Genomic DNA, 18,842 nt, shown 5'->3' with positions numbered 1-18,842 from the left:
GTCCACAAATAACAAATGCTAGAGAGGGTGTGGAGAAAAGGGAACCCTCCTGCACTGTTGGTGGGAATAAAATAAAAGTTTATATGAAACCACAAAAGACTATGAATAGCCAAATCAATATTGAGAAAGAAGAACAAAGCTAGAGGCATGTCACTTCCTGATGGCAAACTATATTACAAAGCTGTAGTAATCAAAACAGTATGGTATTGGTATGAAAACAGACAAATAGATCAAAGAAACAGAATAGAGCATCCAAAAATAAACTATATAAGTTAACTATGCATGTGTGTGTGTGTGTGTGTGTGTGTGTATAGTTAATGTACCGCAAAGGAGCCAAGAACATACCGTGAGAAAAGGATGGTTTCTTCAATAAATGATATTGGAAAACTGGACCACTATCTTACACCATACACAAAAATCACCTCAAGTGGATTCAAGACATGAATATAGGAGCAGAAACCATAAAACTCCTAGACTAAAATAGGTGGTAATAACTTGATCTCTGTCTTGGCAATGATTTTTTTTTTTTTTTTTGGGGGGGGATTTGATACCAAAAGCATAGGCAACAAAGGCAAAAATAAATAAATGGGACTACATCAAGCTAAAATACTTCTGCATAGTACGGAAAACAATGAACAAAAGGAATAGGCAACCCACCAAATGTGAGAAAATATTTGTAAGTCATATATACCTGAAAAGGATTAATTTCCAAAACAAAGACCTCATACATTCAATGACAGAAAAACAATCCAATTTAAAAATCTGCAGAGGATCTGTATAGACGTTTTTAACAAGGTGAGGATGTGGGGAAAGTAAACATTGTGTAATGTTGGTGAGAATGTAAATTGGTACAACCACTGTGGAGAGCATTATTTAGATTCCTTAAAAAGTTAAAATAGAACTACCATATGATCTACTTCTGGCATTTATCCAAAGGAAATGATACCACTAACAAAGATATCTCCACATCCATGCTTAGTGCAGTATAGCCATGAAAGAAACAACTTTATTGTCCATTAATGGGTGAATGGATAAAAGAAAAAACATTATAACCCACCCACATACACATATACCCACACATATACAATGGAATATTATTGAATCATAAAAATATGAAATCTTGCCATTTAGGGATGAAGCAAAGTCATTATGCTAAGAGAAATAAGTTGGACTCAAAAAGATCATATAATCTTACTTGTAGAAGCTAAGAAAAAAATCATAGATAACAGATTGGTTATAACTAGATGTGAGAGATGGAGGTTGGGTGAAGGCAGTTGAAAGTTACAAACTTCCAGTTATTAAACAAAAAAAATTAGTCCTGAGGATATAATGTATAGCATATTTTCTACAGTTAATAATAATGTATTCTATATTTTTAGTGATTTTTATTTTTTCCATTATAGTTGTTTTATAGTGTTCTGTCAATTTCTACTGTATAGCAAAGTGACCTAGTCACACATACATGTATACATTCTTTTTCCCAAATTATCCTCCATCAAGCTCCATCACAAGTGACTAGATAGAGTTCCCAGTGCTATACAGCAGGATCTCATTGCTTATCCATTCCAAAGGCAATAGTTTCCATCTATTAACCCCAGATTCCCAGTCCATCCCCCTCCTTCCCCCTCCCTCTTGCAACCACAAGTCTGTGCTTCATGTCCATGAGTTTCTTTTCTGTGGAAAGTTCATTTGTGCCATATATTAGATTCCAGATGTAAGTGAAATCATATGGTATTTGTCTTTTTCTTTCTGACTTACTTCACTCAGTATGAGAGTCTCTAGTTCCATCCATGTTGTGCAAATGGCATTACTTTGTTCTTTTTTATGGCTGTGTAGCATTCCATTGTGTACATATACCACATCTTCTTAATCCATTCATCTGCTAATGGACATTTAGGTTGTTTCTGTGTCTTGGCTACTGTGAATAGTGCTGCAATGAACATACAGGTGCATGTGTCTTTTTCAAGTAGAGTTTTGTACACCCAAGAGTGGGACTGCTGTGTCATATGGTAGTTCTCTATTTGGTTTTCTGAGGTGCCTCCATACTGTTTTCCATAGCGGTTGTACCAGTTTACACTCCCACCAACAGTGCAGGAGGGTTCCCTTTTCTCCACACCCTCTCTAGTATTTGTTATTTGTAGACTTATTAATGATGGTCATTCTGACTGGTCTGAGGTGGTACCTCATATAGTTTTGATTTGCATTTCTCTAATAATGTATTATATATTTGAAAGTTGCTAAGAGGGTAAATATTAAAAGTCCTCACCACAAGAGAAAAAAAATATGTGGTGATGGACCTTAACTGAACTTATTATTTTGATATTATGTTGATCCTTTCACAATATGTATATGTATTTTCAATCATTATATTGTACACTTGGAATATAATGTCATGTCAATTACATCTCCACAAAAATTATTAAAAAGAAAAAAAATGATGCACATCTAACTTTCAGTTTTAATTCTCAAGTTAGGTTCAATAGAGGAGAGAGGTGATCAGTAAACACTGTCTGAAACTCAGCATTGATTATGTTGAGGCTTACCACCTAGTAATAAGGTTTAAAATTAGTTCTCAGAATTGGGCATACTTTCAGTGTTGATCTGACAAAATTGACAATTTGATATATCAGTCTTGTGATCCTAAAGCTGGTAAGAAGCCATCACCCTACTTGTGACTAATCTTAAGAACTGTAGGCAGTGTTGAAACTTGAGGCGGTACTCAGGTGACTCAAAGTTATAAAATGAAAAATACATGGTCTTAAAGTTAATTTAGAAGGTAGAATGCTGTGCTTTTTATTGAACTTAATAAAAAAAACTTTTTTTCAACTTAATGTTGAAACCTCTTAGAACAGAAAAAATGTTTTTATTATTTTGAAAAGAATTTTATCGATAACAAAGTTTCATGAGGGGTGTCTCGGGTATAATTTACACCTATTTCTTTTTTGGCTTATAATATCCACTGCTTGAGAAGAATTAGCCAATAATACAAAGTTACTTAACTGATAATTTTAATTCAGAGACTTTCTTATGTTAGGACTCTAAGATTATGCATAAACAGCAATTAACGATCTTACAGAGTAATTAATGATCTGTACTGTCCTGGAACAAAATATTATTCTGTAAATCACCCTGATTTTCCAGGGAGCAAGATTTCTGAAGTACATGTGTCATCTATCTCTAGGGATTATCTGGGAATAGAATTAGGGAGGTTTATTGTGTTCAAAAAAGGGTTTCTTGGAATGTTAATTTTGGAGGAAAGAGCCATTAGCTTCCCTTTTTCTTGTTGATCCTTTGTAATTCCCATTTAAACTGTAATAAAAACAAACAATTGAGAAATGTAGGGCATCCTGGAAAAAAAATCAAGTGCCAAAGATTAAGAAAGAGACTTTGTAGTAAATGATGATTAAATTGTTCCTGGTCACAAATAACTTGACTAACTATGGTGCCTAAGATAGTTGGGGTTCTATCTATTCTCTGGCTGGAGAATTTTGCATTAATTGCATTAGGTATCTCAGTGCAAAGTCTGTGTCCCATATTGTGTCCTTTAAAGCCTAGTTTACTGTCTGGCACATTAAAAGAAATCAATAATTATTGAACACACACATTTTTTAATTTTCAAAATATTTATTTATTTAAATATTTATTATTTATCCATCTAGATTCTTTTCTACATATATTCAAAGAAGCCGTAACACACACTCTCACACATACATTTATTATTTATCCACCTATATATATTTTTTTCTCTCTCTCTCTATATATATATTTAGTTAGCTTTTTCAGAGCTGTACTTGCGCGGCGTGTAGACATTCCCAGGCTCAGGGTCAAATCGGAACTGCAGCCCCTGGCCTACGCTGGCCTACAGCCACAGTGACATGGGATCCGAGCTGCATCTGCAACCTACACCATAGTTCACTGTAACACCGGATCCTTCACCCTCTGATCGAGGCCAGGTATTGAAACTGCATCCTCATGGATACTAGTTAGATTCGTTTCCCTGAGCCACAATGGCAATTTCTTTACATATTTAAAGAAGCCGGGATATGAGTAAAGGGAAGAGGTTGGGTGTATATATATATATATATACATATGTATGTATAGATATATGTGTGTGTGTGTATATACATATATATATGTATATATATGTGTGTGTGTGTGTGTGTGTGTGTATACACAAACATACTCAATTTCTCCAGGAAAATATTAGATGCTTGGGTAATAAGTTATCACATATTTTATAGAAGTGTACCAAATATTTTCTCATCATGTTGTGTAGTTCTTTATGAATTCAAAACTATTGGCCTTACTTTTTTTGTTTGTTGTTTGGTTTTTGCATTTTTTTGGCTGGGACCCTGGTGTGTGGAAGTTCCTGGGGCCAGGGATCCAACCCATACCACAGCAGCGACCAGCGGCAGTGACAATGTTGGATCCTTATTGTAAAACTGGTATGAGTTTCAACAAATTTTGCCATTGCTGTATAAAATTGTTTCATCTGCTGGACTAGCCTTTTGATGCAGTTGCTCACTCTAACACAATCTTGAGGGTCAGCAACTTTTATTGTTTCCCTTATGCTGTGTTTAATCATGTGGTTTATGAAGAGAGGTGTGGATCAGGAAGGGGAGGAATCGAGGTGTAACAAAAAAGGGAAATACAGGATATTTCAATTTCCTTTCAAGGTGACTTGGTTAATAGCTTTAATATCACATTTATAAGTACCCCTCCCCTAATCATAGCAGGCATTTCATTGTGTCCCACTATCATTTTCACCATTTCCACCCACCACCCAGCACACTGCAGAACCTTGTCAACTCTGGGCTAGATGGGCAACTAACTAGTCAGGTTAGCCTACTTCCAGGGTGAGAATTTTTAGATTGTGTTTCCATCTTTTTTGGGGGGGGCATGCACCTGCTGTATATGGAAGTTCCCAGGCTAGGGGTCATTAAGCCCCAGATCTTTCCATGTAGTCTCTGTCTCCTATGTATAATTCCCCATAAACCATTGTATTTATGTCATCACCAAATCACATGAACCCAGCAGCCCTTTGAGATTGGCATACAACTTAGTTTCTTTTTTAGGATTTACTTTTCTGAGGGGTGGAAGCCAGCAATATATTTTCCCTTCCAGTTTTATTGAGATATAATTGTTATAGATAAGTTTAAGGTGTGCAGCATAATAGTTTGACTTAAATATATTGTGAAATGATTACCAATATAAGTTTACTTTGGGTTTTCTATATGCAACCTATTATTCTACAGCTCTAACGTTACCTTTTGAAATTCAATAGGATGAGTGCCTCATGAACCTTGCTTTTCTTTAGATAACTTTCACAATCACTGCTATATTGTTTTAGAGTTAATTGGTCTTAAAAATATGTTTGCTAATTTCCCCTGGATGTCGTACCTGACTGCATTTGATATAAAAATAAAGCTTTATTATGTAAATATAACTATTAATTGTGTGGCTTTAATTTATATACTAAAGTTTTGCATCATAAAAAAGTTTAATCTATCAATAGATTTGCTGTTAACTGTGTGACTTATATTTTAAAGTTTTGCAGTGGGAAAGATTTTGTTGATTATCTCAAGTATTATGGGTAAATAATGGGTACTGGGTTGCTTGATTTATGTATTTATTACATCACCCTCACTACTTCCCCAAATACCCCTGCCCTTCCATCCCACCCCCTCTTCCCATCCCCAACCCCATCTTCTAGACCCCTCCTTCCTTTTTATCCCTCCATTTTTCTTCACTCTCCCCCTTCTCCTTTCTCTCCCATCTCTCACTCCTCCACCCTTTCCTCTCCCTCCCCCCTTCCCTCCTTTCCCTCCCCCCCTCCTTTCCCTCCCCCTTCCCTCCTTTCCCTCCCCCCTCCTTTCCCTCCCCCCTTCCCTCCTCCCTAACCCTGTCCACTCCCCACCCCCGAAACCCTGTTCCCTTGATGCCAGTGAACACTGAAATGATCAAGACATAGTTTGCACTTAACCACTAAATCTTTATTGAATTTTTATTATAACATCAATACAGTATTAGTAATAGAGAGAAATACAGAGTAAAGCGAATACAGCAATAAAATGAGGAAGCGTATGGAGATGGGGCAGGGCTAGGTAGGAGGTGCAGAGTTAGGGAGAAGGGGCAGGGATAAGAAAGAGGGCTACTGTCAGGGGCATAAGCAACAGTTCTTATCACTTTCCTAGAACTTCCATGAATCTTTACCATTTACCATCATCAACCTCACTCCAGCAACAATTGCTCAAAGGGCATCTATCCATCCTAACTCGCTAAAGGCTTTGCTTACAATCTTAATTCCTGGAGTTAATATCCAGGGCAAAGAACTTCTATTAAACTACTTATCCAATCAACTGAACTTTCTCCCACTAGGTTTTTATCCACGTCTGATAGCCCTAAAAAGATTGATCTCCCTGCAGTTCCCTCCAAGTTTATTTGAAATCTCTAGGGGTAGCAATCATAGGGTAAAGGATCACAAGTAAGTACACGTGTCCACTTATAGAGATATCTAATACATAATATCATGCTTTTGAACTAATCCCACCCACTTAAGATTACTTAATAGTCCCACCCTCTCTAAAATACTTAAGATTATATATATCCCCAATTACTTAAGTTTAAGATTACACAAAGAAATAAGAACAATGCAATTTTCCACAGACCAATTTGATAGCACTCTACAATCTGAAACAACAAAGAACTTTCAGTCCCAAGTGACACGCATTCTTTTGATGAAAACGTAGCGTGGTTCCCATCTAGCACTTCATCTCTGCAGGTGTTCCTTCACTTCTGCCCAGGTCTTTCCAGCAGAATGTTCTCTGTTGCCAATCTTGGGATTCCATCTGATGTTAGACGTCTGTGGTGGATGACAACTGGATCAATTCAGGAGTCCAAGAGGTACCTGTAAACTCAAACAGAAATCCAGACTGCACTATACAGATGTGCCCTCTTACTTTGTGCACCTGCAAGTTCACTGTGTGAGCTCACATGATTTAATCCAACTAATTCTCCATTTTCCAAGACCTAATACAAATACCTCATTGCTCAACCTAAACTGACCCTTCATAAACATATGTAAACTTCCTGTCTCAACAATCTAGCATAATTCTCTCCGAGGCTGTGTAACAATGGGAGCTTATATCTTTTTCCTTGATTTTTTTAATTCACACTGAAAATTTGGGCCAAAAGTCAATCGATTTTGCCAATTTGTTTCAAAAGGTAGACTATTGACTTTGCGTAATAATTTTGATGTTTTGATTTATTTAAATTATGTTTTTATTTTGCTCCCTTTCCACCTTCTTTAGAGATTCAGTTCCTTTCCTTTTCCCTTTCTTATGAATAGAGGCATTTTGTTGGAAAATACCAAAAAAAAATTAAAGTATTTAATTAAAATAAAGTTGATCAACAGCAATGAAATAAATCAAATGAGTGAAAGGAAACTTAATAAAATTCTGATACTATAGAATAAATTTGAGATTTACTTATCCTTAACACCTACACTTATAGATACTATATATAGCTATAGAGCATAGTACACACTGCCAAAAAGTTTTCCACAAGCTTTGCAAAACAGCCAAAAGTGTGTCAGGGGCTTCATCCGTGAGCTGTCAACCCACACCATCCTGCTCCCCCTGAACGTTGTTGTTGTTGGCAGACATCTCCAGACTTCAGCTTGCAGTGATGGCAAATGTTCGTGTGTGTATGCCCAGGCTGCAGACAATAGCCCATTTCTAGGCCCTCTGCAGCTTGAAAATTGAAATGACAACTGTAAATTTGACACAAAACAACTTGAATTCAAATGTATGGAGGATGGATGGATATCTGAGGTAAACTGACGTGACGCTTCAAAAAGTCCAGAAGCACAAATGCACCATTTAAAAAGTAATTACTCTAAAACACATGAGTGACTGACAAGCTTTCTGATTCCATTGAAAAAAAAAGGGAAAAGTTACTTTGGATTAAATAGCCAATTAGGTATCTTCTTTGAATTTGTATATCTTTTTATGTGATTTTTAAAGGCCCAATCAAAAAATTGAAATTATAGATGTTAAAATAGAAGTTTGTAGATGAACAGGATGAACTATTATACAAATACTCCAGTTCTGAGGAGCCTCTCATTCACAGTGTTGTAAGAGAAGTTCACAGTAGAGAGATATTTTACAGTATGTTACTTATCAATTTTAATTAGTTTAATAATGAGTTGGATAGTATTTTGTAGTTCAATGGAAATAATTTTTGAAAGCAGAGTCACCACTTTAAAACACTGTTAAAAGACACTATCAACCTATAGCTAAATTTTAAGTATTTAAACATGCAGGAATAAGGGTGGGTGATAATGAATGTGTGAAAGATGATGTTGATGGAAAGTGAAACTTCACCATTAGGCTCCTCTTCATGACAGGCAATTTGAAATATACACCATGTTGTTTTCTACTGCTCAAACTGTGTTTTGGCAATTAAAGACTGTGTTTTGAAACACATGCTTCAAGAAGCTTGCCTCTTTCTTCTCTGTGCATGGCAGCAAAATGGAGTCTCAGCAACCTGGCAGGAAGGATGACACAAATCCTGCAGCAGGGTTAACGGCAGTAGTAAACAGAAAGAGAGAGGTTAGACAAACAGTTCAAGGTAGTAGCAAGGGATCAGGCTAAAGGAAGTCAGGCAGTCCCAGGTTAGCTCAAAGTGTCCAGGAGACACCGGCTGGTGTCACCAAGTTGAAGACAACTCTTGTGTTGTCTGTTGCTTTGAGTTGCTTTCCGAGGCCTTTCATTCATTGGCAGCTTATTATTGGCTCCATTCCCTAGAGGGTGCTAAAGTCACTTCCCCTTCCTAAGCATCCTAGTGCTACAGTTTTGTGAGGGGATTGATGATGAAATGCCCAGATGTATATGGAGGCAGAGACATGGATAGATGCTCCCGAGACTTCAGGTAATGCTCTTCCAGCCATTAACAACGTTCATGAAAATCCATTCTGAAGTTCCAGGTCAAGTTGGTAACATTAACTTGGAGTCTCTTTTTTAAGAGTTGGGTACGGGATTTAGGAGTCCTTTTGATATTAGCCCTCACACTTGGTTGAGAGGTGATCACATTTCACAAACATCTAACATACCTGGAGTCACCAATAGTCTCTGGTTACCAGGTTTAACATTTTGTGGAAGCCACTGCTGGCATGATGATGGTAAGGTGTTGTGACAAAGTCAGAGTTATTGGGTACATGCGATTTGCACCAGGATGTGAAGGCACACTCAACATGCAAACATCCATCTCACAGCATTTCCTTCTGAGGCCTGAGGTGTTTCTGCAGCAGGGGTTTTGCCTGCTCCTAGGGGAACCAGTCAAATTGCCGCTCCTTGAGTCATGAGAGTGGAGTCTGAAGATGGTGAAGTTTCAAAAGGGTGCAGCAAAAAGATCACGGAAGCCATTCACACTGCACCAATAATTTTGGCTTCCTTAATAAGGCCTCGGTTCTCCAATGATGTAAAGAGAGTACCGAAACTGCAAGAAGGGTCATGTCCTCCTCCTCCTCCTCATCTCCCCCTCCATAAAGAAAACAGTATTTCCTGTATTTGCATCAGCTTCTCAGTAACTGTTAAATGAGGAATCTGGCAGCCCATAATTGAGTTGGTGACAGAGGTTTCAGCAGGTAAACCCAGGCTTCCAGGGTTTGCTGGGAAGTAAACTTATTACGAATTTTAATTAGATTGGCAGTTAAGGTGGAAAGCATAGGTAATTTGTTGGTACATATTTTGTCGCTCCCATTAAACAGCAGAGGCTGTTGGTGCTTTAGAATGTGTGCCAGTCCACGGTGGCCCTGACCTTTCTAAGCCATTTCAGAAAAAACCTGTGCCTCAGGTTGGCTTAAAGATGCAGTAGCCCAATTTAGCACACAGTCACTGATTGAGAAGCTGAACAGGAGTTCATTTTGAGGGCAGAGATCCGGAAGGACATGACAAGTATTTACATGGCGCTGTAAGACGGTGGTGGCGGCGGCGGCGGCGGTGGCGGCGGCGGCTGCGGCGGCGGATACTGGGGCACCGGCGGCTGGCGGTACCAATGCGGGTTCCAGGTGATCATCACAGGGACATAGAGCGATCGTCCATGTCCGTCTCGCCCCACGGGGTACCAGGCGAATCCTACTGGGTAGGTCGGGTACGTGGCATACGCGGGGTAGGTTGGATATCCTGGTATTTGAGGTACGTATTCGGTGTATGTCGCCAGGTGAGCTTGATCATCTAAATTTGGAATGGAGAGACGAGGGTACTGGTTCTGAATGGTGAAATTGTTGGGAGCTCGGCAGTCGTAAGAAACTTGCAGTTTCCACCCCCTTTTCACCTGGAGAACTTGGGCTCCATTGGGTGCGATGGTTGGAGTAATCAGCCCATCTTTCACATTTCTGGCCACGAAATCTCGCAGAGCTGCCATTTCAGGTTCTGACAGTGAGTACACGTGTCCGCTGGGAATACTGTGTGCTCCAGGGATCATTTCTATGTTGGGGTCAACCAGACGGTGGTCTGGGTAGACGTTTTCGTCTACTGGAGTGTACACATTCTGGACGTAGTAATACCTCACTGGCTGGTAAACTCTGTACCCTTCCACCGGGTAATAGAATGACGGTTGTGCTGGTGGTGGGAGCGGTGGTGGTATTGGAGAATACATCCGGCAGTGGTATCGGCAATATTCAGAGTCGAAGACGATCGATCGGGTGCTCCACGTGATGTTGGGATCGTGTGTGCTCAGCCAGCGCACCCCTAGGACGATGGGGAAAAATGGAGACTGAGTCACATCGAATGACAGCACCTCACGGTGATCTCCCAAGTCGACTATCAGGTCGTGTGTTTCGTGGACAACGGGGCCCGATGCTATGGGACGTCCATCAATCGCTTCTACAAGTATTGGCCAGTCCTTGACCCTCAGAGGAATGCCATTCTGAGCGACGTATTCGTGATCAATGAAGTTGCCGGAAGCACCAGAATCGATCATGGCTCGGACGAACAGGGTGTGTCTGCCAGGAAGATGAATCTGGAGCATCACTTGCAAGTGTGGAGATGAAGCAGCATCATCTTGTGGGGACCTTATTAATTCCGGCCCGGTCGCTGAAGGTCCCTCTACAGCGGGGCCGGGGAGTTTCCCGCCGGCGAAGCCTTCGAGGCCTTGGCAGGACAGTTGTCGGCGTAGTGACCTCCATTCCCACAGTAGAGGCACAGGTTCAGCTTTCTGCGTCTTTCTTTTTCTTCTTGGGTCAGGCGCATGCGGGCACCTCCCACGGGCTCGGTGGGATCCACCTGGTGGTGGTTGCTGACATGAGGCATCACCAGCGCACGTGGTGGGGAGCGTGGCTTGCGCGCGGCGGCAGCCCTGGCCAGCCGTCTCTCGATGTGGATGCACTGGCCGATCAGGGCGGACAGCGACTTGGCGACTTCAAGGCGGGACAGCTCTGCCTGAATGTGGTCACTGAGGCCCTCGTGGTACTGATCAATCAGTGCAGGCTCGTTCCAATCCAGATCCTGTGCAATCATCTGGAACGCGTTGGAATAGTCGATGACTGACCCCATGCCTTGGCGCAGACGTCTGATTTTGCGTTTGGCAGCCTCGCGGCGCTGAGGGTCTTCAAAGACGTGCTTCATTTCGGTCATGAAGGCTGGGTAGTTGTGCATCAGGTAGTGGGATCGCTCTAGCTTGGCGGAGGCCCAGCGGGCAGCACGGCCGGTCATCATGCTTGTCACGAAGCAGACGCGGACGCGATCGACGGAGAAATCTCGGGTGCTCTTTTCCATGAAGAGCTGGCACTGGGCCATGAAAGGAACCAGCGCGTCTGGGTTGCCGTCAAATTTCTCAGGAAGGTCTTCTGAGCACTCTTCCTCGATGGGCGTGGCTGGGGCAGCAGCAGCTGCAGCACCGCACAGCTCAATGTCGTCTTCCTCTTCCTCAGGGGCGGGCTCCACTTGCTCACGGAGGGAGGTGTTCTCCTCTGTGAGTTTCTGCACCTGGTTCTGCAGGTTGTTGTTCTCCTCGGACTGCTTCATGACCTTCTCTCTGAGGTTGTTGATCTCTTCGGAGAGATCGTCCCGCCTTCGCTCTGCCAGATTGGGGTTGTACTGGCCCCTCTGGCCTCCGCAAGGGGAGGAGGAGTTGGAGGAGGATGGGTCGTTGGGGGGAGGAGGAGGAGGAGGTGGTGGGCAGTCGGGCCCCAGGGTGAGAGATGGGGTGGGAGGAGACCTCCCAGGTGTAGCTTCACTCCTGTGGGGATGGAGGCCTGGCTCCTGGCCTCCTCTTCCGCCCTTTCGCCTTTTGGTTTTCAGAAGCTTTTTGTTTCTGTAAATGAGGATAAAAGCATAAATTCAACATACACATTCAAAGCAGCACAAAATTTAGCATTTTAGCATTTAAAGTATTTACTAAAGAACTTTAAATACATGAGTATTTAAAGTAACATCTTTCCTCTACTTGCTTACACCAATAATCAATAAACAGACAAAAACCCTGCAAAAAAAAAAAAAAAGATAATCAATTAGGACAGTAGGTAATAAAAAGCACCCTACTTTTTGATGTCCATATGACCTTTCCCCCTCAAGAATCACCAGTTCATTATGATTCAAGAATACACCACTATATCAATACCACCATACCTTTACTGACTAACGAAGAACACAGATACTCCAAACAATGTTTTATAATGACAGCAGGGCAAGACACTTTCAAGGCAAAGATTAAACCAGAAAAGTTACACAAAATAAAGCCAAAATTATAACTGTTATTACAGAAGTTATCTGAAAAATAACTACTATTCCAGCCAGAAGAGAACCAAGAAAAAGAAGGGGGAAATTAAAATCACAATGTCGGTATTCATCAACCTGAGGGGAGGGGGCACTCTGACCAACTGTCATAACCCTTTGCCACCTCTACAGAGAAGGTAATTGGTTATCAAAACAAACAACAACTGCCACAAACCCACCAGATTGTCTAAATTACTTTTCTGACCATAATTGATTTACCAAAGAGAATTCCCTTTGGGACAGAAATGGCACTGAGTAGCAACATGTGTATATTAGTTTCCCTCCTTATTATTCAGTCAATCAACAAATATTAATTGATGCTTCCTAGGAGTAGCTGGACTATAAAATGGGACATCCAAAGAGGCCCAATACTAGCACACCTCAAACTTATAATAAGGATATAATTAAGTAATGCAGGCAAAGCACACAGTCAGTATTCAATAACTGTTAGCTGATATTAAGGCTATTAATAGAAAACAAACTTTAACTTTGTGTGTAAAGAGGCTGAGATTGAATTAGGGAGGGGCTGCAACTATGGTAACTATGGTAGTATGTATGTCCACTAAAGATATTAATTAAAAAAAATACTTCCGTCAAATAAATCCAGTGACTCATTAGATTTGCAGGTCACAAGTCTGTAATCGCTGGTTTCTAAACAAGACTTGTTAGCACAGCCCTACCTGAAAGTGTGTAATTTAGGGTGGGATAGGGCTGCACTTCCACGGGGTGAGTGGCTGTGTATGCATTGGAGGGGGCAGGAGGGATTAAATGTCCTAATTATGGATATGATAATAAATCAGTCCATAGTGCCTGTGTACTTCCTGGAAACAGTTAAATGCATTTAGAGTAATTATTTTAACACTTCAATGATTTTTTTAAATAGGCATCAAATTCTCATATTTGGAAAACTCTAGGAAAGTTCTCAAAAGTTTAAAAACATAATATGTAAAGCAGGCAGACCACCTATTCACTACATTTTAACTTGGCAGTCTTGGCCACCTGTTCCTCTTTGACGTATCAAGGCAAAATGGATACCAACTTAATTATGTAAAATAAAGCCACAAAGATAAACATGTGTTTTTCAGGGAAGGTAGGTGAAAAATAGCTAATATTTTACAAGGGGTGTAAGGGAAAAAAGAGGTGATCATAATCAAACCTGAGGCCTGGCTTCATATCCCTTCCTCCTTTCCTAAGACACCTCCTAATTCTTTGTCTTTTTTTTTTTTTTTGCCTTTTCTAGGGCCACCCCCATGGCACATGGAGGTTCCCCCTCCTAATTCTTTAGGCCCCTCCCTTGCCCCAAACCCTCCACCCATAGCCATTTTCCCTTATGCCCTGTGCTTTTGGTACGGCCTCTTCAAAGAGTGGCTGTATAGCAAGCAGAGTCCTTAAGGTACAGAATTACTGTGCCATTTAATAGTTTTAAACTATTGCTTAGTTAGGCTACAAAAACAATTAATAGTTGAAATTCAAGATAAAATATTCAAGTTTAGAAAAAATTAGAACATGTAATTAACACATCATAGCCTGTGACATTGTTTCACTTCCAAATGCTTTCAGATTCCAGATAACTGTACATGTGACACTCAGAATATGAGGTCACAAAACAATGCAATCTTTATTTTTTAAATTAAGAGTTTCAATGTCCCATTAAAAAGCAACTAATAAGCACAAGTCAGGTGACTCAGGTGCCACTTCTGTCATCAAGGCATTAATACTTTCAAATCTTAGAGAAAACTTCTGAAAAAGCATTCACAGCATGGCCTGGAACAGCCTGACCCAGGTCAGGAAGGTGAACAACCTACATGTCAATCACAGTCACTGGGGTGGGCTTTACTGAGGCCCAGGTCTGACGGTTGTAATATCTGCAAAACACAATGATAGGACAGAAATAACAATACATTAGGAAATCAGCAAATAATCACAGTATTGTTTATGGAAACAGAAGATCAGTAAGAGGTTAAAATTCAAATTCTTTTAGTGATGGGAAGGTAATGTAAAGGTGAGAGGAGACTGACATGGGGCAACAGGGAGGGACTGCAACTAATTAACTTGGGGGTGCATATGCCCCTCCTCTCACTTTCAATTCTTATGGAATTTTTAAATCCAGTGAAGAGCAAATAAATTCAGGGTCTTATCTGGTCTGCAAGGTCACCAGTTTGAGGCCCCTAACTTTTACCAATATCAGGCCTCACGCCGCTACCCCCCAGGGTTTGTAATTTTGAGGTGGGACTCTCTGCCCCAAAGAGAGTAAGTTTAACCATTAAAAGTGATAGGATAGTGGGCAGGCAAGTTAACAGTAAAGTTTACACATGTTTAAACAGCAACTAGAGCACTAGTTAACATGGGAATAGGAGCTTTGTGACTTCATTTGAATTATAAGACTGTGGCTCCTTAAACGACCCCTAGGTAGGGGCTGGATTGGGGAGGCAGGGTCAAGAGGCCCCATTCCTGAAACCTGCAAGGACACAGCATAAAGCTAAGCCACCTGGAACAATTGTCATCGCTACACATGAAAAAGAGTTCATATTTATTTAAGAATTAAATACATTTGATTAATCTTTGACTTCACAATGACTTCTGAAAATTTCTATTTCCCCCCTCCCAAACACACCATAGAGAAAAATAGCCCAAACCCACCACACAGTAAACATCCCACTAGGAAATAACATCGCATTAAACAATGCTTAATTGTTTTACATTTGTAAATGTCCACCTTTCTTTTTGAGAACTATGAGTACTATTTATGAAATGCAAATTCTCTTAATATGTACATTTCCAATACATTTTGTTTTGAACTTCTTTAAAATTCAGACACAGAATTTCCAAAGAGAAGAGGGGTCAGAGTGGCAAGGTGTGTAAAAGGGGCTTGGGGACTTATTGAAAGCTGTAATTATGATAAATAAGAACATGTTATCTGTAGATTGTATACTTGTTGAGGACTGAGGTCAAAGGTGGTTAGTGGCGTGTGATAGATTTTTAGCAGCCAAGGCTTTCAAATCCCGCCCCACCCCCCGTAACAAAATCCTGGCTCATGGTTTTTAATATACAGACCCAGGTTTTAAAGTTTCTTCATTTAATTAGAAACATAAATATCTAACTAGCAGTAAGTTATAAATTTGTTTTATATAGATATTTTAAAATGCCAGCTAAAAACTGTCAATCTATATTTTTATAATGTAACCAGTTTGTTACATTACAAATTTTAAATGTGACACTTATATACCATTAAATAATCCACTTGCCCCAAATTGAAATAATTAGCTTTTGCTTTTTTAGTTTATAAAAAAGCTAATTATTTTGAATGTTTTGAATTAATTTGGTTGTTTTGAATTACAATTACAGCTTACATTAGTGGAGTTTAAAAATGCACATTTTTTTTTTAAGATCCTGTTAAATGTAAATGAGTAAAGTAAGCAGTGTCTTGGACAATCCAGGACAGCAAAGCACCATAGGAAAGAGCCAGGAGCAAAACTAGAAAACACCTAGAGACAGCAAAGAAGACACCAAATAAACCAATCTACTCTGGTCATTTAACACATATTTAATGAATGCCTACCATGTGCCAGGCACAATTAATAAATATGCAGGCAAATTAGCCAGAGCTAATCCCCTAGAGTTCCAAGAAAAAAATCCAAATAAACACCTCATTCTCACTCAGAGGCTAAGCCAGCAGCACCAATAAAGCCACTTAAAACTCCTGTGAAACAAAATTCAAGTTCTTTATTTTGCATCCACCAAAACATCTAATTCCAGTAGGTCCCACCACAAAGGTCACTAGTGTGTCAAAAAACTTATAGATTTTAATCTTAAAAAACTAAAATTTAAGACTAAAAAAAATTAAAATTTAAGAACGCTAATTTAAGATATTTAAGATTTTAAATATCTTTTGTTTATAATAAAAATATTTAGCTAGATTGCTTTTGGAGGCACCAGCCATGTCAATTTAGAGGCATCTTTCATAACCCACTATGATGAGTTTTAGGTTGTGGGATTATGTTATTTCACATATGAAAACTGATTATACAATGCCATGTATTGCTATTGCTGTCAATTATTCTTATTTGTTATTCTTATTTTTGTTAGACACTAACGGATAGAAATCAAATCCAGCGCAGGGAGAAACGCAGGGAGAACCCGCAGGTGGGTGGGGCTGTGCAGCCAGGCTAGGCAGTAAAGGCGCATAGGCGCAAAGGAAGGGGACCTGATTGGTTGGTGGTGCGGGGGGCGGGCGGCTCACACTGCGCAGGCGCAGGCAGGCTCTGGAGAGGTGGGGCCCTAGGCCAGTTCTGAAGAGGCTGGCTCAGGGAGGGGCCAAGCTTTAAGAGGCGGGGCCTGGGTAAGCCACCGCAAAGAGGGCAGGCTCAGAGAGAGGTGGGGTTTGGGGGAGCCACCCAAGAAGGGGGGGCATGTGGGAGGCAGGGTCTACGGGAACTACCTCAGAGGAGGCAGGCTTAGGGGGAGGCGGGGCCTGGGGAGGCAGGGTCTAGAAGGCGCGCTCTGGGAAGGCGCGCTCTGGGAAGGCGCGCTCTGGGAAGGCGCGCTCTGGGAAGGCGCGCTGCAAAGGAGGCGCACTCTAAGTAGGCGCTGGGAGGCGCTAAACCTGCTCAGAGCAGATACTGCAGAGAAGGCTCGCTAGAATGGGCGGGGCATGTCTGAGACTGGCTGCACGCCTCTCCCAGGATCCCCCCTCCCAGAACCCCTCCCACCAGCCTCCAACAGCCAGATTCATTTCATGCAACAAGAGCAATCACCCGCAGATCCAACCTCCTCCCCTTCCAAGACTAAGCAAACCAACAGCCACAAACTGTTGCTGGACGCCAGTTCGGGCCACCACTACAACTACACTGCCACTTCAATCAAGCGCTACTAGGCAAGGCAGCCTGCTCTGCCACCACCAAAAGATTCCCTTTTGCGCTCAAGTCAGCGTCCCTCCACTTCACTACCATAGCAGGAGTGGTGTGGGCAGAATGTTAAACACTAATTTTTGCCCAGGGCTCCATTTTGTCTAACAGCACCATCACGCAGAGAACCATCCTGTAGAAAAACATAGTGGGAGCCATTCCAAAAGGTGTGTTAGAGACAAAGGGTGGGGTTCCTCTAAGAAGAGTAATCTTACTCTTCAGCTCATGTTCGCTTCAGCTGGTTTCTTTGTAGCGCAAAACAGCGCAGCTCGCGTACCTCTGCAGCTGTTACTATTTTGTAGCGCATTTTAGGTGTAAATCGTTCCGTAGCTCATGTACCTCTGTGGTTCCTGTGTCCTACAGCGCAATGAAGCGCTGTTGTAGTGGTAATATCATATTTGTAGTGCTAATCTTCTGCAGCTCAGATATTGTAGCGCATTTAAAGCGCAAATCATTCATTAGTCTGCAGTTCATATATCACCGCAGTTGATACTGGTTTTCACGCAATGAAGTGCCCATCAGTTGGCAGCACATTGAAGCGCCCATCAGCTTGTAGCTCATTTGAAGCGCCTATCAGTCTGTAGCGCATCTGCAGCGCTCATCAGTCTGCAGCGCATTTGAAGCGCTTATCAGTTTGTAGCGAATTGAAGCGCCAATTAGTTTGTAGCGCATACCACTTTGCGGCACGTTTGCAAATTGGTCTGTAGCTCATGTCCGTCTGCAGCTCATGTTTGTCCGCAGCTCATATCTGTCTACAGCCCGCATCTGGACTTGGGTTCTGGGAATCAAAGCCCTGAAGGCTTGGTTTCTCCAAGCAGTTTTGGGGCACAGCCAGTGAAGGCGTGACAAGGTGTGCGTGGAGACTTTCGGGCGCTACTTTATCTCCCGCAGCTCCTGATAATAACAGGGAATGAATGTGATCTTAAAAAAAAAGAAACATCCTCACCGCATACTCACCACGCGAGGACTCCTCTGCGAAGACAGGAAGGACGGGGTCCCACACCTGCGCCAGGCGTGGGCTCCGCTGGGTGCTCAGCAGCCCGGAGTGGCTCCGGACGCGAGCCCGCTCAGCGGACCTTTCGCGAGGCTCGGTGGTCCCTCTTCGCTGGTCTCCTCAGGTCGTAGTCAGGTTTCTTCGACACACACCAACCGAAGTTGAAGC

At 41.4% G+C, this 18,842-nt stretch overlaps 1 protein-coding gene across 4 annotated transcripts; it reads right to left on the bottom strand.

The window, feature by feature from the left end:
• On the bottom strand, positions 5,972–18,834 carry PEG10 (paternally expressed 10). Of its 4 annotated transcripts, none has more exon segments than NM_001127224.2 (2): positions 5,972–12,315; positions 18,627–18,834. In NM_001127224.2, coding segments are annotated over 2 exon segments (2,361 nt in total). In that variant the 5' UTR covers positions 18,632–18,834; the 3' UTR covers positions 5,972–9,960.

The sequence above is a fragment of the Sus scrofa genome, chromosome 9 (genome assembly GCF_000003025.6).
Source record: "Sus scrofa isolate TJ Tabasco breed Duroc chromosome 9, Sscrofa11.1, whole genome shotgun sequence".
Taxonomy (NCBI): domain Eukaryota; kingdom Metazoa; phylum Chordata; class Mammalia; order Artiodactyla; family Suidae; genus Sus; species Sus scrofa.
Note: the sequence above shows the minus strand (reverse complement) of the source record. Positions and strands in the feature narration are given on the sequence as shown.